At 45.0% G+C, this 27835-nt stretch overlaps 1 protein-coding gene across 3 annotated transcripts in view; it reads left to right on the top strand.

Moving 5' to 3' along the window:
- wrnip1 (WRN helicase interacting protein 1) overlaps positions 1–18993 on the top strand; it is a 62574-nt gene extending 43581 nt beyond the window's left edge. For 2 of the 3 annotated variants that reach the window (XM_068000254.1, XM_068000246.1), the window contains 3 exons: positions 4370–4525; positions 6673–6752; positions 17285–18993. In XM_068000254.1, the coding sequence (XP_067856355.1) occupies positions 4370–4525; positions 6673–6752; positions 17285–17521 (473 nt within the window). In that variant the 3' untranslated portion in view covers positions 17522–18993. The remainder of the gene's footprint in view (positions 1–4369; positions 4526–6672; positions 6753–17284) is intronic. The other variant, XM_068000262.1, reaches the window with a different exon arrangement.
- Positions 18994–27835: the final 8842 nt, after the last annotated feature.

The raw sequence follows: 27835 nt of genomic DNA, 5'->3' as shown, positions 1-27835 counted from the left end.
TGGCGGAGCAGGCACGAGGGGCTGAATGGCCTACTCCTGTTCCTGTGTAAAGAGATCGGGGAAGGAGAGCAAGATAGATTTAAAAACTTGTTAGAAGGGAGGAGACCGAGTTAAGGGCAGTTTCTGACAGTGGGTAGTGGTGTTGACCGGATTCCGTTCTGGAACTACTTCTTTTCACTCTGTACATCAATGATTTGGATATAGAGCTAGAAGGAACGGTGTCCAAATTTGCAGACAATGCTAAAAAAGGAGGCATGGTAAATAATTCTGAGAACTGGCTGGACCACATATAGCACTATTGGGTCCTGCTCTCCTCTGCCAAAACTGCTCATTATTACAGGATCGTCCTGGAATGCAAAGATAGCCCCCGGCTTCTCTTCACTACAAATCATAATCTTAAACCTCTCTTCCCCTGCTCCCTCCAGCCTCACCTCCAACAAGTGCGAGGAGCTCGTGGACTTCTTTTTCACTAAGATTGAGACCATCCGTTCAGCTGCCTTTGCCACTTTCTTCCCTTCCCCTAGCCCACCGAGCCAAACTTCCCCTAAGGTTCCCCCATGCCCTAGCCCTGAACTCGCATCTTTCTCTCGTTTCTCTCCTATCTCTCCTCGTGCCCTCTCCGAGCTCATCTTGTCCATGAGGCCACCTCCTCCTCCTCCTCCCTCAATCCTATTCCCACGAAGTTGGAAGCTGACCACTCAACTTCCCTTCCTGGCTCCCATGTTAGCTGATATTGTTAACTGTTTCTTATTCTCAGATCTGCTGTCATCACCCCCCCCCCATCCCCCCTCAAAAAAAAAACGCTCTTGACTGCTCTGTCCTTGCAAACTACCGCCCCATCTCCAACCTCCCTTTCCTCTCAAAAGTCCTTGAACATGTTGTCGCCTCCCAAATCAGTGCCCATCTTTCCCACAATCCGTATTTGAATCCCTCCAATCAGGTTTCCACCCCTGCCACAATACTGAAAGGGCCCTTATCAAAGTCACAAATGACATCCTATGTGACTGTGACCGTGGTAAACTCTCCCTCCTCATCCTTCTCGACCTGCCTGCCATCTTTGACACGGTTGACCACACCATCCTCCTCCAAAGCCTCTCCTCCGTTGTCCAGCTGAGTAGGTCTGCCCTCCCCTGGTTCCATTCCTATCTATCCAGTCGTAGCCAAAGAATCTCCTGCAATGGGTTCTCTCCCCGCTCCTGCACCATTGCCTCTGGAGTCCCCCAAGGATCTGTCCTTGGCCCCCTCCTATTTCATATCTACATGTTGCCCCTCTGACATCATCCGAAAACACGACATCAGGTTCCACACGTACGCTGACAACACCCAGCTCCACCTCAGCACCACCTCCCTCGACCCCTCCGCTGCCTCTGATTTGTCACACTGCTTGTCCGACACGGATGTGCAGAAATTTCCTCCAGTTAAATATTGGGAAGACCAAAGCCATTGTCTTTGGTCCCCGCCACAAACTCCGTTCCCTACCTACCGATTCCATCCCTCTCCCTGGCCACTGTCTGAGGCTGAATCAGACTGCTTTCAGCCTTGGCGTCCTATCTGACCCTGAGCTGAGCTTCCGACCCCATATCCTCTCCATCACCAAGACCGCCTACTTCACCTCTGTAACATCGCTCGTCTCCGCCCCTGCCTCAGCTCATCTGCTGCTGAAATCCTCATCCATGCTTTTGTTACCTCGAGACTCGACTATTCCAGTGCTCTCCTGGCCGGCCTCCCACCTTGCACCCTCCGTAAACTTGAACTCATCCAAAATTCTGCTGCCCGTATCCTAACTCGCACCAAGTCCCGTTCACCCATCACCCATGTGCTCGCTGACCTACATTGGCTCCCAGTCCGGCTAGGGCTCGATTTTAAAATTGTCATCCTTGTTTTCATGCCTTCAGCTACTAAGCTCTGGAATTCCCTCCCTAAACCTCTCTGCATCTCTACCTCTCTCTCCTCCTTTTAAGACACTCTTTAAAACCTACCTCTTTGACCAAACTTTTGGTCGCCTGCCCGAATATCTCCTTATGTAGCTCGGTGTCAAATTTTGATTAATAATCGCTCCTGTGAAACGCCTTGGGACGTTTTACTATGTTAAAGATGTCATATAAATGCAAATTGTTGTTGAACCAAAGGAAGCTGCAAGGAGATATTGATTAGATGGTGAAATGGACACAAAAGTGGCAGATAGAATTCGATGTCAGTAAACGTGAGGTGGTACATTTTGGTAGAAAAAGGCGAATGGGGAAAGTTGGATGATGTGAAGAACAGAGGGATTTTGGAGTTCTGGTTCACAAGACATTAAAATCAGCATCTCGAGTGGATAATGCCTTAAAAAAGCTAATGGAATACTGCGTTTTAAATAAGTATTAGAAAAGTTAGTTAAGCTAAAGGAGGACGCAATGCTGGAGCCTGATGGGATGCATTGAAAGATCCTGAATGAAATAGGGGAAGAAATAGTGGAGACCCTAGAAATTATACTTCAGGGTTGTATTGAGAGTAGATGCGTACCTGAGGCATGGAGAGTGACCAACATAATACCCATTTTCAAAAAGAGAGACTGCGCTAACCTGGGTGATTAGTTTAACATCTGTAGAAGGGTTTAGGACAGGCAGCAGGAGAAACTTTTATACAGAGAGTTGTGAGGCTGTGGAATACACTCATGGAGTTAGTGATTGAAGGAACGACCATGCCAACGTTTAAGAATAGGTTAGAAAGGTGGTTGAAGGAACGGTGGGATATGGGAACAGGGTGGCCACATGAGATTAGGACCACTGCTGATGTGGAGGAGAAATGCCAACACGGACTGGTTGGGCTGAATTTCTGTGTTAATTTTGCTTTAGTGCCAGAGTTAGAAATTTCATCTATGTTTTGAGTGCCAGTGATTTGTAGCTCCTGTTAACAAATTCTGTACGCGAGAGAGATGCCTCATGGGATAGTTTTCACTCCCGTCACTGTGGAGCTCTAATATCCAGAGTACACCGTGAAATCTAAGAAGAAATTTTACAGACAACAATAAGGCACCAGTGTTGGCAGGGAGTGGGGACAGACACCAACAAGAAAAAATCAGCAACTTATTGTTGCATCATAATTCTCTAATTCAACACTAAAAGTGTTGTTTGCAATGAGTTTTTAGTGTGTCACTGAGTGAAGCTGATGCTTGCAATCTGACGAGGAGGCGATGATTCTGAACTGGACGTTGCAGCCAGTCATTTGGTCAGGCAGGTGACCGGTCACCTCTTCAAGTTCCTGGTCATTGAAGGGTTGACCGTTCAAAGCTACACTAATGACAACTTCCATAAGAAGTAAAAAATCAACCGTGGGAAATGTGGAGAGGAAATTGTCTCTTGTAATCAAGTCAATAATTTAGGAAAAATGGTTTTGGTAAAGGAGGAGGGAAGAATAAACAAGTAAACGCCCTTACATCTTATTGAATACGTGGAAAGTGGGGCAAAAATATATATATATGTTGTACAATGTAAATAACTGAGAATGAGCTTTTGGGGAGGGAAGAACTAAGTTGCTTGTAACATCATAGTATCATAGTAGGTACAGCGCAGGAGGAGGCCATTCAGCCCATCGTGCCTGTGCTGGCTCTTTAAAAGAGCTATCCAATTAGTCCCATTCCCCTGCTCTTTCCCCATAGCCCTGTACATTTTTTCCCATTGACTGTTCATCCAGTTCTCTTTTGAAAGTTACTGTTGAATCTGCTCCCACCACCCTTTCAGGCAGTGCATTCCAGATCATTACAACTCACTGCGTTAAAAAAAAATGTTCCCTCGTTTGCCTCTGGCTCTTTTGCCGATCACCTTAAATCTGTGTCCTCTGGTTACCGACCCTTCTGCCGCTGGAAATCGTTTCTCCTTATTTACTCTATCAAAGCCCCCTCATGATTTTGAACACCTCTATCAAATCTCCTCTTAACTTTCTCTGCTCTAAGGAGAACAACCCCAGCTTCTCCGGTCTCTCCACATAACTGAAATCCCTCATCCCTGCTACCATTCTGGTAAATCTCTTCTGCACCCTCTCTATGGCCTTCACATCTTTTCTAAAATGCAGTGCCCAGAATTGAACACAATACTCCAGCTGCAGCCTAACCAGTGTTTTATAAAACTTTGTACTTAAGCAAATTTTCTAAAGTCAAAGGTCAGTATTATTACAAATATATCTTTGAGGCACTGTACCGTACAGTGTCAGTAAAGTTTGTAATTATTTTACCTCATGTCAGCAATGTTTAGATGGGTGAACTACTGCTTCACTGGTACAGGAAGAAGCCACACGGCAGATCCTGGACTATCTGTGAACAATGCCACTGGAGGTGTAACATACTAAAGTCAGCTGGTCGGTCATCATGTAATGTCTGTTTAATTCCAAGGTGAGGAACATTATAATTGTATATCGGCACTGCACAAGACCATGCGAGCTTCAGATGAGAAGTCTGCCCTCTATTGGCTGGCCAGGATGCTGGAAGGTGGTGAGGATCCATTGTATGTCGCACGGAGACTGGTGAGATTTGCCAGTGAAGATGTAGGTAAGGCTTCAGAATAAATCTTCCAACTATGACAAGTCATTGATTTTTGGTAATGGTTGGGTGGGAGAAGAGAGTGGAAAGAAAAGGGTTGTAGGGCAAAATTAATCTCGAGCTTCAGAGTTTCTCTTTTTTTAAAAAAAAAAGCAAATTCGTTCACTTTGTTCTGAAGTGCAGCCTTCAGTGATAACTTTGTATATCACCTACTACTAAATTCAAAGTTATTGTATAACATTTAGGAATTTAATTGTAAAATTTTCAAGCAAAATTTTTCTCTATCTATCTACCTACCTATCTATGTACTGTGAGCAGTTCTGGGCACTGCACCTTCGGAAGGACATATTGGCCTTGGAGGGAGTGCAGCGTAGGTTTACCAGAATGATACCCGGACTTCAAGGGTTAAGTTACGAGGAGAGATTGCACAAATTGGAGTTGTATTATCTGGAGTTTCGAAGGTTAAGGGGTGATCTGATCGATGTTTATAAGATATTAAGGGGAACAGATAGGGTGGATAGAGAGAAACTATTTCCGCTGGTTGGGGATTCTAGGAGTCGGGGGCACAGTCTAAAAATTAGAGCCAGACCTTTCAGGAGCGAGATTAAAAAACATTTCTACACACACAGGGTGGTAGAAGTTTGGAACTCGTCTTCCGCAAACGGCAATTGATACTAGCTCAATTGCTAAATTTAAATCTGAGATAGATAGCTTTTTGGCAACCAAAGGTATTAAGGGATATGGGCCAAAGGCAGGTATATGGAGTTAGATCACAGATCAGCCATGATCTTATCAAATGGCAGAGCAGGCACGAGGGGCTGAATGGCCTACTCCTGTTCCTATGTATTCAATCAGGAATTTAAAATAGCATAAAATGCACTCAACAGAAACATAATTAAACGAACGAGTAAAATTAATAAACTGTGTAATTTTCTTAATTAGAACTAAAATTGTATTGTTAAAAAGTATCTCTCCTGAATATTAAGTGAAATATTTTGTCCTATATATGGACACACTGTTTGCCAATTAACGAGGATGGGGTGGAAATTCCAGCCTGGATCAAGGGTGGAGCTGGCAGAATGGTGGCTGGAATCTGGGCCAGATCCTGGGTCTGCCGGGATTACGCTCCTTTTTGCCCATGCAGCCATTTTCCGGTGGGGGGAGAGGGCGCGGGGGCGAATGGGCAGTTCTTCTGCTCGCCACCCCCTACATCCAGGGACCAGGTGTGAGGGAGATCCCGGGCTGCCCTAGGAATTGTGCTCAGTACACCCTTATAAGGCCTCAGCGGAAATCACCAGCTGAATTCCATTGAAGCCTTTTGAAAGGGAGAGATATTTGGCCCCGGATATTAGCGGGGTGGGGGGGTAGTCGTAGCGGCCCGGAAATGCGGGAATTTAATGGCAGTGCCTCCTTTCTTTTTTTTTAAAAAAAGTCTCTGTTTCCCAGCCAGCTGGCGTGCGGGGAGGCCTGCGCTGGTGGGCTGCAGCCGGGGAGCAGAGAGGAGGGAGGGAGGGAGGCTGGGTGGGGGGTGAACGGATCATGGTTGGGGGGGTCGGTCGATCGTGGGAGTGAGGGAGCAGGTTTGCTTTGTGGACCGAGGGCAGGGGGGTTGCGGCAGGGAGCGCTCCTGGCCCACCAAGTGCTGGAAAGGCACTTACCTGCTGGATACGGCCGTTCTCGCCTCCCTCCAGCTGCTGGGTCTCCCGCGCCCTGGGAAACCCAGCCCGTAGGCGTTAAGTCTAAAAGTTTGAGGCACACAGCCTCGTTAAAATATTTAAATTAGGAACCTGCCTCTGGAGAGCAAGTTAGTCGCCCGTTTTTCCTCCCCCCACCTCCCCCAACCAGCCTCCGTTAAAACCGGAAGTGGACGTGTGTAGGGGCCTGGTTTCCGATTTTTGAAATTTTAATCCCCCCCCCACCTCGATGACTTCTGTAAGGTAAAGGTTTCGCTGACTGGCTCTAATTTCCTGTACGCATTTCAAAATATTTGCTGAATAGTCGTGCTGTAGTTAAATGAAGGCTTCAGACACTGAAATCATCTTTACTGCAAACTCTGCCATATAACTGGCTTGTATAAATATACAAGTATTTAGTACTGTTCCAATTTCTGAAAAATGGTATATTAAACTCAGCTGTTGCTTTTTGTTCTTTTGTAGGACTGGCAGACCCATTGGCTTTGACACAGGCAGTATCTGCTTACCAAGGATGCCATTTTATAGGGATGCCTGAATGTGAAGTACTTAAATTTTTTTTTATTCCTGCCCATGTATTTATATCTGGATTACAATAACTATTTTGCACTATTTGAAATTACTTTGTTGTATGTTTTTTTTAATATGTCTTTCAAGGCCTTCTGCTAGATTCTGCACCACTCTCAAATTGCAGATTGTTAATAGCTGGAACAAGTGCAAAACGTTTCATGCACTTGCTTGAACTCCCAGTAGTAGTAGTACTGCTGCTAGGTTAGTGCTGCATTATTCAGTGTCGCTACTTAAAGTGGGATCACTGCTGGCTTTAGATGCCATACCATACCAATTCCCAGTATATGCTTGGTGCAGGGCACAATTTTGGGGTTTTAGCCTCAACAACTGCACAGGTATATTTCTCGCGGGCCAGCAGGAAGGCGAGTATCTTGAATCATTTGGGCATGTTTAGATTGAATCTCTCTTTCATCGGTTTTCACATTGCCTTATGAGAGATTTGACTACAGGTCCCTCAAGGGGTGAAAGTGAATTGATGTTGCAGGTGACTCTGGGCCTAAATTTGAAGACTCTGTTTTGCTGACCTGTAAGTCCTAAGAGCTTCTTTATACAGCATTACAAGACTTATGCAACTTCCGTTCTTTTGAGCAGAAAGCTCCAGTGGGTCACTAGCATCGACATAGGAATATTGGGCAAATGGCCTTCTCTATATCAAAATATCTATGAATCTCTTGAATGCTAAATTTACTGAGCAAACTTTTTTGGATATCTGAAAGCAACAGCTGCAAAGTATTGCCCCTGAACCATTGGTGTCAATCAAATAGAATCACCCTAACTCAAATGCATCAGCTGTATAGCGTCCCTCCCATTGCAAGTATTGTCCATTACCCACAATATTTCCATGCAAATCACACTGATGTACCCTGGCTTGTTGGGCTTGCCTTTTGATACTGTATGTTTCAGCCGTATGATTGAAGTTGCCCTCACCAAATTCACAAACTTAACACGGTTCAAATGCACGCAATGTGGCACTGGATATCAGGCCTCTCAGCAAGTAGGGAATTGCTAACGTCGCCACTGCTGACAGCAGGTCACCAGCTCTATTGGTGTATTAGTCTTCCCAAGTAGGTCCAGCTGGGAGCACACATCTGGTTCAGTGACAGTGGAACGTAATTGTCACCATTGCTTGGGTCAAAGAAGTGTGCGGAATATGCTCTTCATTTAATAGTTTTTCCAAAAGTGTAGAAAGGTATTCTTTCATGGACTGTTAAGAGCTCATGAAGTGACAGGCGGCTCTTACACCTCTGTGCAGCTTCAGCACTAAAAGCGCAGGAGGGTTCAAACTTATCCTTGGTCTGCAAAAGCTGAATAGGTTCCTCAGCAAGGAGGAAACCCAAATGGTCTCCCTAACTACAGTTAATTGGGCAGTGTATTGTAGGCTCACAATAATGCATTAATTTTGCATTTTCAAGCTGAATATAGAAAGTTCAGAGGGGAAGTGAAAGAGGAAATAAGAGGGGCAAAGAGAGAGTGTGAGAATAGACTGGCGGCCAACATAAAAGGGAATCCAAAAGTCTTCAATAGGCATGTAAACAGGTAGTAAGAGGAAGGGTGGGGCCGATTAGGGACCATAAAAGAGATCTTCTCATGGAGGCAGAGGGCATGGATGAGGTACTAAATGAGTACTTTGCATCTGTCTTTACCAAGGAAGAAGATATTGCCAGAGTCTCAGTAAAGGAAGATATAGTTGAGATATTGGATGGGCAAAGAATTGAGGAGGTACTAGAAAGGCTGGCTGTACTTAAAGTAGAAAAATCATCCGGTTCAGATGGGCAGCATCCTAGGTTGCTGAGGGAAGTAAGGGTGGAAATAGCAGGGGTACTGGCCATAATCTTCCAAACATCCTTAGATACAGGGGTGGTGCCAGAGGACTGGAGAATTGCAAATGTTACACCCTTGTTCAAAAGAGGGTGTAAGGATAAACCCGGCAACTATAGGCCAGTCAGTTTAACCTCGGTGGTGGGGAAATTTTTAGAAACAATAATCCGGGACAAAATTAACAGTCACTTGGACAAGTGTGGACTGATTAGAGAAAGCCAGCACAGATTTGTTAAATGCAAATCATGTTTAACTAACTTGGTAGTTTTTTGATGAGGTAACAGAGACGGTCGATGAGGGCAATGCAGTTGATGTGGTGTATATGGACTTTCAAAAGGTGTTTGATAAAGTGCCGCATAATAGGCTTGTCATCAAGATTGAAGCCCATGGAATAAAAGGGGCAGTAGCAGCATGGATACAGAAATGGCTAAGTGACAGGTAACAGAGAGTAGTGGTGAACGGTTGTTTTTCGGACCGGAGGGAGGTGTACAGTGGTGTTCCCCAGGGGTCAGTGCTGAGCCACTGCTTTTCTTGATATATATTAATGACTTGGACTTGGGTGTACAGGGCACAATTTCCAAATTTGCAGATGACACAAAACTTGGAAGTGTAGTGAACAGTGAGGAGGATAGTGATAGACTTCAAGAGGATATAGACAGGCTGGTGGCATGGGCGGACACGTGGCAGATGAAATTTAACGCAGAAAAATGCAAAGTGATACATTTCGGTAGGAAGAATGAGGAGAGGCACAATTCTAAAAGGGGTACAGGAACAGAGGGATTTGGGGATATATGTACACAAATTGAAGGTGGCAGGCAGGTTCAGAAAGTGGTTAAAAAAGCATATGGGATCCTGGGCTTTATAAATAGAGGCATAGAGTACAAAAGTAAGGAAGTTATGATGAACCTTTATAAGACATTGGCTCGGTCTCAGCTGGAGTATTGTGTCCAGTTCTGGGCACCGCACTTTAGGAAAAATGTGAAGGCCTTAGAGAGGGTGCAGAAGAGATTTACTAGAATGATTCCAGGGATGAGGGACTTTAGTTACGTGGATAGACTGTGGTTGTTCTCCTTGGAACAGAGACGGTTGCGAGGAGATTTGATGGAGGTATTCAAAATCATGAAGGGTCTAGACAGAGTAGATAGAGAGAAACTGTTCCCATTGGCAGAAGGGCCAAAAACCAGAGGACACAGATTTAAGGTGATTGACCAAAGAACCAAAGGTTACATGAGGAAAAACATTTTTACACAGCGAGTGGTTAGGATCTGGAATGCACTGCCCGAGGGGGTGGTGGAGGCAGATTCAATCATGGCCTTCAAAAGGGAACTGGATAAGTACTTGAAAGGAAAACATTTGCTGGGCTATGGTGATAGGGCGGGGGAGTGGGACTAGCTGGACTGCTCCTGCATAGAGCCAGCGCGGACTGAATGGACCAAATAGCCTCCTTCCATGCTGTAACCTTTCTATGATTCTCTGATAAATATGTGTTATTAATATAAACTCCTTCAGTCTATCCTCGGCTCCTTTTACTAAGTGCCTGTCAATGATAGTTGTACACCTATAAGTGTCTGTCTTAATGATGGTCTGGCTCAGGTGCATTGTTGTGAGTTAGTTCCCTAGGCAGCGGTTCCAACACAGGGCTTTGTACAACATAGTCTCCCAGTGTGTCTAGAGAGATTGCAGCTACAAACCTTTCTACGGCTATGCATTTTTTGGAGTTAAGTTCAAGACAGGATGTTCCTGGATCTGGGATATCCAGGACGAAAGAAAGCCTTCCAACTGAGCAATAGGGTGATAATGATGCAGCACCATGTGACTCGACAACTGATGGCAGCTGTTACTTTTATAGTTCCCAATGCAAGAGTCCTTGTGTTTGACCAGTAAAAGAACTTGCATTTATGTAGTGCTTTTCACAACCTCAGGATGTCCCAAAGCACTTCGTGGACATTGAAATACTTTTGAAGTGTAGTCATTGTTGTAATGTAGAATACTTGGTAGCCAAATTGTGCACAGTAAGGTCTCACAAACAGCAATGAATAAGGACCAGATGATCTGTTTTAGTGATGTTGGTTAAGGGATAAATATTGGCCATGACACCTGGAGAACTTTTGGCTCTTCAAGTAGTGCCTGAAAGACTCCCTCAGTACTGCACTGAAGTGTCAGCCTTGATTATGGACAGAACTTTCAACTTTGCCAGGAAAGGAAAATCGGGCAGGTGTGTAACTGGCGAACCGATCGTGCCCATTTTACACCCTCGCCGAAGTGCTCAAATCTCTGGAATGGGACTTGAATCCCCCACCTTCTGACCCTGAGGTGAGTGCTTCCTCCAATCCAAGGCTTAGTCTGCATTCTGCTAGCAGATGGCTCGCAGTTGTAGTGTGATCATTAATGGTGTGGAAGTAGAGGAAGAGGATAAATAGATGGGAAACTAAAAATAAATTAAGGGGAGGAACTTAATAAGTAACAAAATGGTAATGGCGAAAATAATGGGACTTAGGATAGAAAAATCTCCAGGACCTGACGGTTTCCACCCCGGGGTATTATAAGAAGTAGGTGAGGAGATTGCAGAAGCGTTAAATCACAATCTTTCAAAGCTCTCTTGAGTCGGGAATTGTGCCATTAGATTGGAAATTTGCTATTGTCACTCCATTGTTTCAGAAGGGTCGGAGAGAGACACCAGGTGACTACAGGCCTATCCGTTTAACATCAGTTGTTGAGAAGCTACTAGAATCTGTCATTAGGGACAGAGTGACTGAGCACTTGGACAAATATGAGCTGCTCAGAGAGCGCCAGCATGGCTTTGTTAAAAGTCTGACTAATCCAGTTGAATTTTTTGAGGAAGTCACTAATAAGTTAGATAAGGGAGTGTCCGTTGAAATTATCTATATGGACTTGCAGAAGGCATTCTATAAAGTTCCACAAAATAGATTATTAGCAAAAATGAGAGTGCACAGAATTGGAGGTAGCCTTTTTACTTGGGTTGGAAACTGATTAGGAGGTACGGGACAGAGAGTGGGGATGTAGGGTAGGTACTCTGGTTGGTGGGATTCCCCAGGGATTTATTCTGGGGCTTCAACTTTTCACCATATTTATTAATGACTTGGATGAAGGAACGGAGAGTTGTATATCCAAGTTTGCAGGTGACACTAAGTTAGGAGGAACAATAAGTAGTGTAGAAGGGAGCAGGAAGTTGCAAAGGGTCATAGACGGATTAAGTGAGTGGACAAAACTATGACAAATGGAGTTTAATGTGGGCAAGTGTGAGGTCATCCACTTTGGGCCCAAGAAAAATAAATCAGTATTTTCTAAATGGTGAGAAACTAGGAACTGTAGAAGAACAAAGAGATTTGGGAGTCCAAGTACACAAAGCATTAAAAAGGCAAATGGAATGTTGGCCTTTATCTCAATGGGGCTGGGATGCACAGGGGAGGAAATTATGCTTCAATTGTATGGTGCCTTGGTCAGACCCCATCTGGAGTACAAACGTTCAGTTTTGGGCATCGGGCCTCAGGAAGGACACATTGACCTTGGAGGGGGTGCAGTGCAGATTCACCAGAATGATACTGGGGCTTAGAGGGTTAAATTATGATGACAGGTTGCATAAACTTGGCTTGTATTCCCTTGAGTATAGGAGATTGAGAGGTGATCTGACCGAGGTGTTTAAAGTGCTACGCATGTGCGTAATTGCACGTAGCATGGGTTAATAAGGTCATAAAAAAAAGGCAAATCAAGCACTAGGGCTCATTTCTAGAGGGATAGGATTGAAAAGCAGAGAAGTTATGTTAAACTTATATAGAACCTTGGTTAGACCACACTTGGAGTATTGTGAGCAGTTCTGGTCTCCATATTATAGAAAGGATATAGAGGCACTGGAGAGGGTGCAAAAAAGATTCACAAGGATGATACCAGAACTGACAGGATATCCTTATCAGGAAAGGCTGAACAGGCTGCGACTCTCCTCTAGAAAAGAGAAGGCTGCGGGATGACCTGGTAGAGGTCTTTAAGATAATGATAGGGTAGACATAGAGGAAATGCTTCCACTTGTGGGAGAGTCCAAAACTGGAGTTCATAAATATAAAACAGTCGTTAATAAATGCAATAGGGAATTCAGGAGAAACTTCTTTACCCAAAGAGTGGTAAGAATGTGGAACTCACTACCACAAGGAGTAGTTGAGTCAAATAGTATAGATTCATTTCAGGGGAAGCTAGATAAGCACATGAGGGAAAAAGGAATAGAAGGATATCCTGATAGGGTTAAATGGAGGAGGCTCGTGTGGAGCATTAACGTCAGCAGAGACCAGTTGGGCCGAATGGCCTGTTTCTGTGCTGTAGCTTCGATGTAATTCGATGTAAATAAGGTTGTTGAGCTGCAGGCGCGAGTTGCCACTTGGGACTATGATATAGTGGCAATAACAGAGACCTGGCTCAAAGAAGGGGGGGAATTGAGTACTTAATATTCCTGACTACAAGGTATTCAGGAAAGATAGGGAAGTGGGGAGGGGGGTGGCAGTATTGATTTAAAGAAGCTATTATAGGAAAGGAATGATGTAGTTGAGGGGTCGAGGACAGAATCTATTTGGTTATAAGTAAGGAACAATAGAAGAGCTATTACACAACTGGGTGTGTACTATAGGCCCCCAAATAGCAGAAAGGAAATAGAAGAGCAAATTTGCAGGCAAATTGGAGAAAGATGCAAGAACTATAGAGTAGTGGTAATGGGGGATTTCGATTATCCCAATATAGACTGGGACAGTAACAGTGTTAAGGACAAGAAGAGTAAGGAATGGCCTGTTTGTGCTGTAGTTTCAATGTAAAATGAAACAGAAAAAGGAGGCTTATGACAAATGTAAGGTTCATAATAGCCAAAAGCAGAAAGTACAGAGATCATTTTAAAAAAGGGAAGAAGAGGGACAAAGAGAAAGTATGAGAATAGATTCACAGGGAACATAAAAGGGAACCCAAACATAGAATCATAGGTTACAGCACAGAAGGAGGCCATTCTGCCCATCGAGTCCATGCCAGCTCTATGCAAGAGCAATCCAGCTAGTCCCACTGCCCCACCCTATCCCCGTAGCCCTGCACATTTTTTATAAACATATAAATAGTGACAGGGTAGTCAAAGGAAGGGGGGGGGGACCGATAAGGGACAAAAAAGGCGATCTTGTGGAGGCAGAGGGTATGGCTGAGATACTATATGAATACTTTGCATCGGTCTTCACTAGAGAAGAGGATGCTGCCAATGTAGCAGTAAAGGAGGAGGTAGTAATGATATTGGATAGGATAAAAATAGATAAAGAGGAGGAACTTAAAAGACTGGCAGTACTCAGAGTAGAAAAGTCACCCGGTCCGGATGGGATGCATTCTAGGTTACTGAGGGAGGTAAGGGTGGAAATTGCGGAGGCTCTGGCCACAATCTTCCAACCCTCCTTAGATATGGGGACGGAGCCAGAGGACTGGATAATTGCAAATGCTGCACCCCTGTTCCAAAGAAGGGGAGAGTGATAAACCCAGAATGACAGGCGAGTCAGCCCAACATCGGTGATGGGGAAATGTTTAGAGACAGTAATCCCAGACAAAATTATTTGGCACTTGGAAAAGTATGGACTAATAAATGAAAGTCAGCACGGATTTGTTAAAGGAAAATTGTGTTTGACTAACTTGAGTTCTTTCATGAAGTAACGGAGAAGGTCGATTGATGTTGTGTATATGGACTTTCAAAAGGCATTTGATAAAGTTCCACATAATAGACTTGTTAGCAAAATTAAAGCCCATGGGATTAAAGGGACGTTAGCAGCGTGGATACAAAATTAGCTAAGGGACAGAAAGCAGAGAGTAGTGGTGAACGGTTGTTTTTCAGACTGGAGGGAATAAAGTGATGTTCCCCAGGGATCTGTATTAGGACTGTTGTTCTTTTTGATATATATTAACGACCTGGACTTGGGTATGCAGGGCATAATTTCCAAGTTTGCAGATGACAGGAAACTCAGAAATGTAGCAAACAATTTGGATAGTAGCAGCCTTCAGGAGGACATAGACAGACTGGTGAAATGAGCAAACACATGGCAGATGAAATTTAACGCAGAGAAGTGTGAAGTGATGCATTTTGGTAGGAAGAATGAGGAGAGGTAATAAAAACAAAATGGTAGAATTTTAAAGGGAGTGCAGGAACAGAAACACCTGGGGGGTTGTATGTACGCAAATCTTTGAAGGCGGCAGGACAAGTTGAGAAGGCTGTTAAAAAGCATATGAGATCCTAGGTTTATTAATGGAGGCATAGAGTACAAAAGCAAGGAAGTTATGCAAATCCTTTATAAAACACTGGTTAGGCCGCAGCTGGAATATTGTGTCCAATTCTGGGTACCACACTTTAGAAAGGATGTGAAGGCCTTGCAGAGGGTGCAGAAGAGATTTACTAGAATGGTGCCAATGATGAGGGACTTCAGTTATGTGGAGAGACTGGAGAATCTGGGGTTGTTCTCCTTACAGCAGAGAAGGTTAAGGGAAGATTTGATAGTGTTCAAAATCATAAACTGTTTTGATAGAGTAAATAAGGAGAAACTGTTTCCAGTGGCAGAAGGTAACCAGAGGACACAGATTTAAGGTGATCAGCAAAAGAGCCAGAGGCGACATGAGGAAACTTTTTTTTTATGCAGCAAGTTGTAATGATCTGGAATGCACTGACTGAAAGGGTGGTGGAAGTAGATTTAATATTAACTATCAAAGAGCTGGCACAGGCACGATGGGCCCAATGGCCTTCTCCTGTGCTGTACCTACTATGATACTCTGATTCAATAGGGTAGATAGAGAGAAATTATTTCCTCTGGTGGGGGAATTGAGAAAATGGGGACATAATTTTAAAATTAGAACTAGATCATTCAGGAGTGAAATCAAGAAGCATTTTTTCACACAAAGGGTATTGGAAATCTGGAACTCTCCCCAAAAGGCTGTGGTTGCTAGGACGATTGGAGTTTTCAAGACTGAGATAGATAGATTTTTGTCAGGTAAGGGTATCAAGGGATAGGGAGCACAGGCAGGAAAATGGAGTTGAGGTGCAGATCAGCCATGATCTAATTGAATGGTGGAGCAGGCCCGAGGGACTGAATGGCCTGCTCCTGTTCCTAGAGTATGTTCAGTGTGTGGAATGCTTGGAGTTAGAGATTGTCAGTTGACAGTGCAATTCATACAACCTCCATTCCCAAGACATTAGTCCTCCTGTAGACAGGCAACACTACAGCATGTCAATAAGCATATTCTAATAAAAAAAAACATTGACGAGCTCATCAAGAAATTGCTTTAGATATTTCCTATAGTCTAAAGAACTGAAAGTTGACACATAAGAAATAGGAGCAGGAGTAGGCCAATCGGCCCCTCGAGCCTGCTCCGCCATTCAATAAGATCGTGGCTGATCTGATCCTAACCTCAAATCTAAATTCATGTCCAATTTCCTGCCCGCTCCCCGTAACCCCTAATTCCCTTTACTTCTAGGAAACTGTCTATTTCTGTTTTAAATTTATTTAATGATGTAGCTTCCACAGCTTCCTGGGGCAGCAAATTCCACAGACCTACTACCCTCTGAGTGAAGAAGTTTCTCCTCATCTCAGTTTTGAAAGAGCAGCCTCTTATTCTAAGATTATGCCCCCTCGTTCTAGTTTCACCCATCCTTGGGAACATCCTTACCGCATCCACCCAATCAAGCCCCTTCACAATCTTATGTGTTTCAATAAGATCGCCTCTCATTCTTCTGAACTCCAATGAGTGGAGTCCCAATCTACTCAACCTCTCCTCATATGTCCACCCCCTCATCCCCGGGATTAACCGAGTGAACCTTCTTTGTACTGCCTCGAGAGCAAGTATGTCTTTTCTTAAGTATGGACACCAAAACTGTATGCAGTATTCCAGGTGCGGTCTCACCAATACCTTATATAACTGCAGCAATACCTCCCTGTTTTTATATTCTATCCCCCTAGCAATAAAAGCCAACATTCCGTTGGCCTTCTTGATCACCTGATGCACCTGCATACTAACTTTTTGATTTTCTTGCACTAGGACCCCCAGATCCCTTTGTACTGCAGTACTTTCCAGTTTCTCGCCATTGAGATAATAACTTGCTCTCTGATTTTTCCTGCCAAAGTGCATAACCTCACATTTTCCAATATTGTATTGCATCTGCCAAATCTCCGCCCACTCACCCAGCCTGTCTATATCCCCCTGTAGGTTTTTTATGTCCTCCTCACTCTCCATTTTCCCTCCTATCTTTGTATCATCTGCAAACTTTGAGACGTTCCACTCGGTCCCCTCCTCCAAATCGTTAATATAGATTGTAAAGAGTTGGGGACCCAGCACCGACCCCTGCGGAACACCACTGGCCACTGGTTGCCAGTCCGAGAATGAACCATTTATCCCAACTCTCTGCTTCCTGTTAGATAACCAATCCTCCACCCATGCCAGAATATTACCCCCAATCCAGTGATTCTTTATCTTGAGCAATAATCTTTTATGTGGCACCTTGTTGAATGCCTAATAATACACCTTATTAAAGGATGCAGAAGAGAAGAACACATGGTTCTTACCAATAAACTGCTCAATAAGGCAGGTGACTGATTCATAGCGATGTTTTTTGAGGTATACTTCAATTTATAGAATCGGCACATTTAAAAGTGAGTAATGGTCTTTTTCTTTTATCCTACAGGTTATTTTAGCACAGTGTGTCGTATATTTGGCTAGAGCACCAAAGTCTGTAGAGGTTTACATGGCATATGAAGCTGTTAAAGAGTCTGTGAGGAACCACAAAGGACCACTGCCTTCTGTCCCACTGCAACTAAGAAATGCACCTACAAAACTCATGAAGGATCTTGGCTACGGGAAAGGATATAAATATCCTGCTTTCAGTAAGCTGGAGAACGGTCCCTCTCCAACTAAAGAGTAGGTGCTGTATCACAGTGGGCTCCTTTTTTTCCCCCGTTTAATCAAGAAGTTGTGTTATTTTTTTTGTCTATCTAACAGTAGGAAGTAACGCTTTTGAAATAAATTTCAACCAGCAAGAAAAAGGAAACTGACCAACTTGCAATCCTGTTCCTTCAATTGTCGATACCTTCTGCCAATTTCATCTATTCTTTGGCACGTTTATAAAAAGGTAGAAAATTGAAGAGTAAAGTTTAGAAGTAAGAACGAAAGACCAAGTGGCCCTAGAAATTCTGCACAGATTCTCCTCGTCTCCTGAAATAACTTCGGCCGTTTATACCATTTCTCCGAGGGTCCCTCTGGTTTCCCACAGAAGTCACAGCAGTAGAACCCCAGTCTGCTTTGCAGATCGGTGAAGGAGGAGGATGAACACTTAACTGGATTCACAAAGGTTGACAGTAACTGGGTGTGTGCTATATCTCTTATTTACATCTCACTGAACTATCACTAGTTTTTGCCTAAAGATGTGGAGAGAAACAAAAACCAAAGATGCACCTCAAAGTTAGAACAGGGACCTGTATTCCTCCTTTATGGTACCTATAATGAGGTGTTGGGTTATCACATTCTCAGGACATTCTAAACTCCTTCACATACAGTGAATTATTTTGAAGTGCAGTCACCGTCGTCATGTAGGCAAACGGGGCCGCACGGTCTCATGAATAAGAAAGAAAGAACTAGTTAACACTGGACAGGAGTATCGATGCCTAAAATAGATTGGATTAATAATTCATTAACCAGTGAGTTCGCACCCAGGCTAAATTTCTGCTTTATACTGGACTTCCTTCTCTAGAAACTTTTAAATTCAACACAGATGCTCATTGTACAAAGTTGGTTGTAATTGGCTCAACATTACTAATGTAGAGAACCCTATTGCTGTTGGAAATGGAATGTTGTTTTCGGTGTAGTACAGGATGGGTTGGGATTGAGGCCCCATGTTAGGGCAGAATAGAGGTAGCTTTACTGTGCATTTATCCCCATACTGTATCCGACCTGTGTGCGCTGGATGTTGGCACTGGGTGCCCATAGTGTTCCATTCTCCAACACCGACATCCCTCGCCTTGATCAGCACAAAAAATTCACCAAAAAATTAGGTCCTGTTGATTGAGATGAGGTAACCCATTAACAAAGTGGGCTGTAAACAGTTGGCTGAGGGTACAATGAGGAAAAAAAAATTAATGTGATTGTAAAAAGTTATCTGTGTGTTTCTCCACTGTAAAAATGTTTAACCTGCATTTTCAATGATTTTCATTTTATTTGTAAAGTTTAAAAGTTTTCAAATTGTACATGATCTAAACAGTTACAGTATATATTCTTGGTTAGTGTACAACATAAAGTTTTTGATTGAATGTTTACTGTTTATCCTGAACTTTGTTCTACAAAGATCTTGCTTTATTTATAAGTTTGTGTCTAATACAAATAAAACATTTTCATACTGTATGGCCGGCAGTCTATTCTCATACTCTCTCTTTTCCCCTCTTATTTCCTTAGTCAAAGGTTAACTGTTTACAATTCAGCAAAATAAGCCGCACACTCAGCAAAATATGCAGCACAGCCTGCAGACCATGATGGTTCGAAGCTTTAAGAAAAAGATGTCAGTTTTTCCCTATTTCCAATATTCTTACACAGGCTGCCAGTAAGCTGCAACTTTAATGCACAAGACCTCAGCACAAAAAATAATGGCGACATCAACAAATGCACAGGAATCCTTTAGGATTTTTTTAAGATATTTGATCATTTTAGATCAATGCTATTTTAATACAAACTCCAAACAGTAACTGAATGGAACTGTAAAAATTGCACTGTTTATTTTGGACAACTTTGATTGCTGTCATATTGTGCATACCTGGTAAAGGTGGGCCAGACATACCTTTTGACGTACCAGTTCACAGTTAAAAATATGTTTGAATAATATTAATCAATTATGTTAATTGTCAACCTTGTCATCTGAAGGCAATGACTATTTGCTGGGATATGGTCTTTTGCTGGGATATGGTCTTTTGCTGGGATATGGTCTTTTGCTGGGATATGGTCTTTTGCTGGGATATGGTCTTTTGCTGGGATATGGTCTTTTGCTGGGATATGGTCTTTTGCTGGGATATGGTCTTTTGCTGGGATATGGTCTTTTGCTGGGATATGGTCTTTTGCTGGGATATGGTCTTTTGCTGGGATATGGTCTTTTGCTGGGATATGGTCTTTGCTGGGAGATGGTCTTTGCTGGGAGATGGTCTCAAAGATGTCAAGCAACCTTCGGTACACAAAAGGAACTTTTATTTCAAGAACTTGGACTGCTCCAATAACCAAGTCATTGGCAAATCCAGTGATTTTATATGTAAAATACAAACTTGATCATTTACGGCCACTGCTGATCGTGAAATCGGAGTGAAACTGCACCTATGAGATTTCAGCTAACACTTTGCCCTGTCGATTGTACTCTACATTTAGCTCAAGCATGCATTCAAAGAAAGGAACTACATCCCCAGATGGTCTGATGGGTGAAAGTATCAGGTTCGTGGGCAGGCTTGATTCTTGGGGGGTAAAATTAGTCTTCAGCGATCATGCTAAACGGGCGATGGTAAATCAGCAGCCTGTTTTACACCGCATCTGATTTTCTTTCCCATTGAATCGCCCATTTTCCCACTAGCGCTGAAGACCAATTTCACTCTCATGGTCTCTGCTGGGTTTGCCGATCTCAGCTGGGGCAGCAGTTGGGGGATTACAGTTTTCCTCCGGTCAAGAAAGGGAAAAAGTCACCCAGTGTTTCTGAACTGGGAGGAACAAGAGTAGAGTAGCATCTTCGCAGCTTAAAAGGAACAAAAGGAAAAAGTTGGCAGCAGCACTCACCATCGTACTATTAATAAAATAGAGAAAGGCAGAATGGCTGTGAGTGTTGAATGAGGTGACTGGCTTTTCCTTGCTTTCCATTGTATTTCGTCCAGGAGTATGAGGGATGCTAGAAAAGCCTCCTTCAAAGACCATAGAATCTTATAGCACAGAAGGAGGCCATTCGGCTCATCGTGCCTGTGCTGGCTCTTTGAGAGAGCTATTAGTCCCACTCCCCTGCTGTTTTGCCATCACTCTGCAAATTTCTCCTTTTCAAGTATTTATCCAATTCCCCTTTTGAAAGTTATTATTGAATCTGCTTCCACCACCCTTACAGGCAGCGCATTCCAGATCGTAACAACTCGCTGTGTTAAAAAAAAAAGCCTCCACGTCTCCCCTCTGGTTCTTTTACCAATTACCTTAAATCTGTGTCCTCTGGTTACCGACCCTCCTGACAGTGGAAACAGTTTCTGCCTATTTACTTTATTAAAACCCTTTATAATTTTGAACACCTCGATTAAATCTCCCCTTAACCTACTCTGCTCTAAGGAGAACAACCCCAGCTTCTCCAGTCTCTCCACATAACTGAAGTCACACATCCCTGGCACCATTCTAGTAAATCTCCTCTGTACCCTCTGCAGGGCAGTTTTTTAATGACAATCTTCAAGATTAGAGTTGGAGAAGAAAAATGACCCAAAAAGATCAGCTTTCCTTTTAGGAGAACTAGAATATGTTCAAGAGTGAAGAGTGGTGGAAAGCAGATGGCAAGATGCAGGAAAGAATGGCTGCATAAGGGACAGGAGGGCAATAGTTGATGTTTCTTTTCAACAAAGGAATTTACAAATAAAGAACATGGTGGTGAACCATGGAGATGGTTCTGACTGCACAAGATGTTATTTGTAATGGGCAGAATTTATGCAATGGACAGAGTGGCAGGCGAGATTGTTCAAAGATATAGTATCAGATCTGACCGAAGGGGAAGAGAGAGTGAGCAGGAATCCTCCAATATCCTGCAATTTCCTATTGAGTTCCTGATTTGAAATGTGCTACTACGGGCAGTCGCTACGTGAATGCCAGTCAGTTTCCCACCAGTGATTCAATATTTATGAGCAGGCAGGTTCAGAAGTGTCACCCGCTGAACCCCTCTCAGTTCCACATTTTGTAAAATTAATTTAATCCATGAGCGACGGAACAGGAGATCAACTAATTACCGTGAAGAATAATTGGCCAAGAAGTTCGATCACATGATAAAGGGGGCGGGGGAGTGGGGGGGCGTCGCACTGCACGCGACTGTTCACGTGGTCCCAGGCAACATGTTAAATTAGTGCTGGGACCTCATTAAAATGATTCAGGCGTGCAGCTTGTGCTGCCCGCTGCTCATTAGCCGGAGCTCATTATCATTTTTTTACGCTGCTTCCTGCCCAGCAGCAGAACAGATTGACAGGCTTGGCCGGCAGTCGGGCGGGAAAGCCAGTGGTAGAAGGCCGCAGCCGGGGGACCCTTGGGGAGGGTCACTGGCAACCGGGAAACCTTGGGGGTTGGTGGGGGCTTGGGGTCGGACTGGCAATGGGGAGGGAGGGGAGACCAGGAATCATTATGGGTTTGGAGGGAGGGGGGGTTGGGCCGATCGAGGCAGAAGATTTGCTTGAGGGGCCCACAAGCAGTGCTCTAAAAAGCACTTGTCTGCTGGATCCGGCAGTTCCCGCCTCCCTTCAGTTGCCGTGTTTCCCGAGCCCTGGGAATTCCGGCCCTCAGCCGTTAAATTTAAATGGCTCCCAAAATCTGAGGAACGGAGCCTCGTTTAAATATTATAATCATGGACCCGCCTCTCCAGAGCGAGTTACTCGGGCACCCCCAAACCCGCCGCGGTTAAACCAGAAGCAGGCGCGTTCATGACGGGCTGGGGGCGGGTTTCGCAAATTTGCAAATTTCACCGCGCCCCCCCCCCCCCCCGACCCTCTCCTGCCCGTCGTTGGTGGGGGAGTTGGGGGGGGGGGGTGGTTAAGATTCCCCCCCACCCCACCTTTCAGGTCGATGACCTTTCACCAGAACTGGAAGAAGTTTTTAATCAAGAGCAGAGTCGGGAGAAAGGAGGGCAGAGTAAGAACAGAAGGGAAGGTCTGTGATCGGGTGGGGGGCAGAGTAAGAACAGAAGGGAAGGTCTGTGATCGGGTGGGGGGCAGAGTAAGAACAGAAGGGAAGGTCTGTGATCGGGTGGGGGGCAGAGTAAGAACAGAAGGGAAGGTCTGTGATCGGGTGGGGGGCAGAGTAAGAACAGAAGGGAAGGTCTGTGATCGGGTGGGGGGCAGAGTAAGAACAGAAGGGAAGGTCTGTGATCGGGTGGAGGGCAGGAGTGATTCAATGACAGAAGGGATGAGGGGGTGATAATGGGACATTTTCTCTATGTCTATCAAACCCTTTCATTATCTTAAAGACCTCAATCAGGTCGCCCCCTCGGCCTGATCTTTTCTGGAGAGAAGAGCTCCAGCCTGTTCAGTCTTTCCTAATGACTTTCAGTTCTGGTATCATCCTTGTGAATCTTATAATGTCAGAATGACACGGAAAGGCGGTATAGCTTTAAGAAATCCTTAAAGGCAATTAAAAGATCAATCAGGAATGACGCCCAGCCTAGAAGGATAAAAGGCAGGGAAATAGTTCAGTTGAGAGAGAAAGGAGCTAAGAGTGGGATGGGGTATGCTGGAAGATAATCCCTGGCACTGTTTTGTTCATCTCTCCATTGAAAGTTACAACTGCTGTGGGTGAATAAACATCATTTTTTGGATATTAAGCTCTAGTCTGCGTGTCTCATTGACCATTGAGTCCTAGGCCTGCTTCAGCCTGCTACAAGTGGTTTCAGAAGTGGGATACGGCACTCTGAGAAAGGCCAAGACCCACTCTCATGGAGGAAATGGTGAGAGCGTTCATGCAGGCCACACTGGCACAACAGGAACTCCAACAAGAAACGACACGGATCATGGAGGAGAAAGCGGAAAGAACTGAGGCCGAGATCCAGGATTTGGTGCAGAGACTGGTGTCGGGAGGATCCAGGATTTGATGCAGAGACTGGTGTTGGGATGATCCAGGATTCGATGCAGAGACTGGTGTCGGGAGGATCCCAATCGACAGACCCGCAGCCTATCCGACCTGGCATGGTATTGCAAAAGATGACTCTGGGTGACGACTTGGAACTGACGGATGCAGCTGATTACCAGACGCTGAAGGAGGAAATCCTGGCCCGTACTGGAGTAAGCCCCATGGTGAGAGCCCGACCTATCAGGTGGGGAAAGCTCCAAGATCACAGATGTTCGACCTGACACACCTGGCCTGGCGACTGCTGCGGCCCGAGACAAATAACCAGGCGAAGGTCCTGGAGCGGGCTGTCATGGATCGGTTCATCCGAGTGCTACCCCCCAAACTCCAGGAGATGGATCGGGCAAGGAGAGCCGGCAGATGCCCAGAAGTTGGTGGCCGGAGCAGAGTGACGCCTGGCGGCTGGGGAACTGGCTCTCGATCGAGGAGGTGTCCCCTCCTGGACCCTTTGGTGCCCTCCTAGCCCGAAGAAATGCAGAGATCTCTATAAAACTGTATGGGGGAAAGGGGTGCTGAAGAGCAGCATCAAGCTGTGAAGGGGCGTTGTAACCTCTTTGATATCAGATACAAAGGTGTTAAATCTGATAAGGTGTTATCGTTGTGATGGGTTAGGAATATCGCAAGTTGTTGCCCTAATATTGGGGAGCCTGTGGACCGTAGTCTGGGAAACCAGAACCCAGTCCCTGGGGAGGAGGATTTGATTGTCATAATGCCAACCGTGAGCCATGTGGAGGCCACCCATGTTTTTTTTCATAGCCCATGAAGCTAAACGGTAAAGAGGTCACCCCGCTGACTGATTCCGGTAGCACTGTGACCTTTGTAGCCGCCAATCTGGTGCGACGTTCTTAGTTACTTCATGAGTCCAAAGCAGAGGTACGGTGTGTGCGTGGGACTGTGTGATATTACCCCCGGTGTGTGTATGGGGATATGCCATATTACCCCCGGTGTGTGCATGGGGTTATGCCGTATTACCCCCGGTGTGTGCATGGGGATATGCCGTATTACCCCCGGTGTGTGCATGGGGATATGCCATATTACCCCCGGTGTGTGCATGGGGATATGCCATATTACCCCCGGTGTGTGCATGGGGATATGCCGTATTACCCCCGGTGTGTGCATGGGGATATGCCATATTACCCCCGGTGTGTGCATGGGGTTATGCAGTATTACCCCCGGTGTGTGCATGGGGATATGCCATATTACCCCCGGTGTGTGCATGGGGATATGCCATATTACCCCCGGTGTGTGCATGGGGATATGCCGTATTACCCCCGGTGTGTGCATGGGGATATGCCATATTACCCCCGGTGTGTGCATGGGGTTATGCAGTATTACCCCCGGTGTGTGCATGGGGATATGCCATATTACCCCCGGTGTGTGCATGGGGATATGCCATATTACCCCCGGTGTGTGCATGGGGATATGCCATATTACCCCCGGTGTGTGCATGGGGATATGCCGTATTACCTCCGGTGTGTGCATGGGGATATGCCGTATTACCCCCGGTGTGTGCGTGGGACTGAGCGATATTACCCCCGGTGTGTGCATGGGGATATGCCATATTACCCCCGGTGTGTGCATGGGGATATGCCATATTACCCCCGGTGTGTGCATGGGGTTATGCAGTATTACCCCCGGTGTGTGCATGGGGATATGCCATATTACCCCCGGTGTGTGCATGGGGATATGCCATATTACCCCCGGTGTGTGCATGGGGATATGCCGTATTACCCCCGGTGTGTGCGTGGGGTTATGCCGTATTACCCCACTACTACTGTGGCTTTAGAGTATGATGGGAAAAGTCAGGTGATTACAGCAGGGATAGTCCCAGGCCTCCCTCAACCAGTGATCCTGGGAAGGGATCTTCTGGAATTTGAAGCCATTGTTAAAGACAAGGTTCAGAATTGGCCCATGTCGGACACAGACACTAATGAGGACTTCACTCAAAATTTTCCCTTTGAGGACCCCGACATATTTCTTCCCAATCCCCTGAAATAAAAATCTAAAATAGAGCGGAGGCGGGGTGAGGCTTGAGGAGCTAGAGAACAGGTCCCTACTATTTTAGTAGGCGATCAACTCGAGGCCCCTTCCACTGGCAGAGCACCTCCATCAGATGCAGTGGGAGAAGGTTCCTCCTTAAGAGAAGGGAAGACTCCCTAGGGGAGTTTCACATGAGAATGACCGATATCAAATGGGAGCAGGCTAATGATCCACTTTTCAGAACATGAAAACCAAAGCGGCATCGGTTAATAGACACCTGGTAGAAAGTAAATTAAAGAGCTGGGCTTTACTATATAATTGAGAATGATCCGTTGTACAGGGTGACCAGTGAGCCCGGGGTGGAGGTAGAAGAATGATTGGTCCCAGAACCCTTTTGACGGCTAGTATTAAATCTGGCCCATAAACACTTGTTGGGCGGACATCTCAGTAGAAAAAACCCAGGAGAAAATCTTACGACAATTTTTTCAGCCAGGGATTTATAAAGAAGTTAATTTGTATTGTAATTCCTATCCAGAATGTCAATTGGCAGGACCTAAACCTTGTCTCTGTGCTCCACTATCCCCCCTCACCCGTAATTGATGTACTACTCGAAAGAATCGCTGTGGACCTGGTGGGGCCTTTGGAAAGGTCTGCCATGGAATACCAGTATATTCTAGTGATAGCTGATTATGTGACCAGGTATCCAGAGGGTATTCCCTTATGGAATATGACATCAAAAAGCATTGCCAATGAATTGGTAAATGTGTTTTTCAGGATACAAATTCCAAATGAGATTCTGACAGATCAGGAGATTCCGTTTATATCCAAACTAATGGGCGATCTTGATCTTTCTGAGGGTTGATGTTGGTCTTTCTGAGGGTTGATGTTGGTCTTTCTGAGGGTTGATGTTGGTCTTTCTTACGGTTGATGTTGGTCTTTCTGAGGGTTGATGTTGGTCTTTCTGAGGGTTGATGTTGGTCTTTCTGAGGGTTGATGTTGGTCTTTCTGAGGGTTGATGTTGGTCTTTCTGAGGGTTGATGTTGGTCTTTCTGAGGGTTGATGTTGGTCTTTCTGAGGGTTGATCTTGGTCTTTCTGAGGGTTGATCTTGGTCTTTCTGAGGGTTGATCTTGGTCTTTCTGACGGTTGATGTTGGTCTTTCTGAGGGTTGATGTTGGTCTTTCTGAGGGTTGATGTTGGTCTTTCTGCCGGTTGATCTTGGTCTTTCTGAGGGTTGATGTTGGTCTTTCTGAGGGTTGATCTTGGTCTTTCTGAGGGTTGATGTTGGTCTTTCTGAGGGTAGATCTTGGTCTTTCTGAGGGTAGATCTTGGTCTTTCTGAGGGTAGATCTTGGTCTTTCTGAGGGTTGATCTTGGTCTTTCTGAGGGTTGATCTTGGTCTTTCTGAGGGTTGATGTTGGTCTTTCTGAGGGTTGATCTTGGTCTTTCTGAGGGTAGATCTTGGTCTTTCTGAGGGTTGATCTTGGTCTTTCTGAGGGTTGATCTTGGTCTTTCTGAGCGTTGATGCTGGTCTTTCTGAGGGTAGATCTTGGTCTTTCTGAGGGTTGATCTTGGTCTTTCTGAGGGTTGATCTTGGTCTTTCTGAGGGTTGATCTTGGTCTTTCTGAGGGTTGATCTTGGTCTTTCTGAGGGTTGATGTTGGTCTTTCTGAGGGTTGATGTTGGTCTTTCTGAGGGTTGATGTTGGTCTTTCTGAGGGTTGATGTTGGTCTTTCTGAGGGTTGATGTTGGTCTTTCTGAGGGTTGATGTTGGTCTTTCTGAGGGTTGATGTTGGTCTTTCTGAGGGTTGATCTTGGTCTTTCTGAGGGTTGATGTTGGTCTTTCTGAGGGTTGATCTTGGTCTTTCTGACGGTTGATGTTGGTCTTTCTGAGGGTTGATGTTGGTCTTTCTGAGGGTTGATGTTGGTCTTTCTGCCGGTTGATCTTGGTCTTTCTGAGGGTTGATGTTGGTCTTTCTGAGGGTTGATCTTGGTCTTTCTGAGGGTTGATGTTGGTCTTTCTGAGGGTAGATCTTGGTCTTTCTGAGGGTAGATCTTGGTCTTTCTGAGGGTAGATCTTGGTCTTTCTGAGGGTTGATCTTGGTCTTTCTGAGGGTTGATCTTGGTCTTTCTGAGGGTTGATGTTGGTCTTTCTGAGGGTTGATCTTGGTCTTTCTGAGGGTAGATCTTGGTCTTTCTGAGGGTTGATCTTGGTCTTTCTGAGGGTTGATCTTGGTCTTTCTGAGGGTTGATCTTGGTCTTTCTGAGCGTTGATGTTGGTCTTTCTGAGGGTAGATCTTGGTCTTTCTGAGGGTTGATCTTGGTCTTTCTGAGGGTTGATCTTGGTCTTTCTGAGGGTTGATCTTGGTCTTTCTGAGGGTTGATCTTGGTCT

This window comes from Heptranchias perlo, chromosome 2, assembly GCF_035084215.1.
Source record: "Heptranchias perlo isolate sHepPer1 chromosome 2, sHepPer1.hap1, whole genome shotgun sequence".
In the NCBI taxonomy this organism is placed as follows: Eukaryota; Metazoa; Chordata; class Chondrichthyes; order Hexanchiformes; family Hexanchidae; genus Heptranchias; species Heptranchias perlo.
The sequence above is the reverse complement of the archived record's forward strand: the minus strand, read 5'-3'. Positions and strand labels throughout refer to the sequence as shown.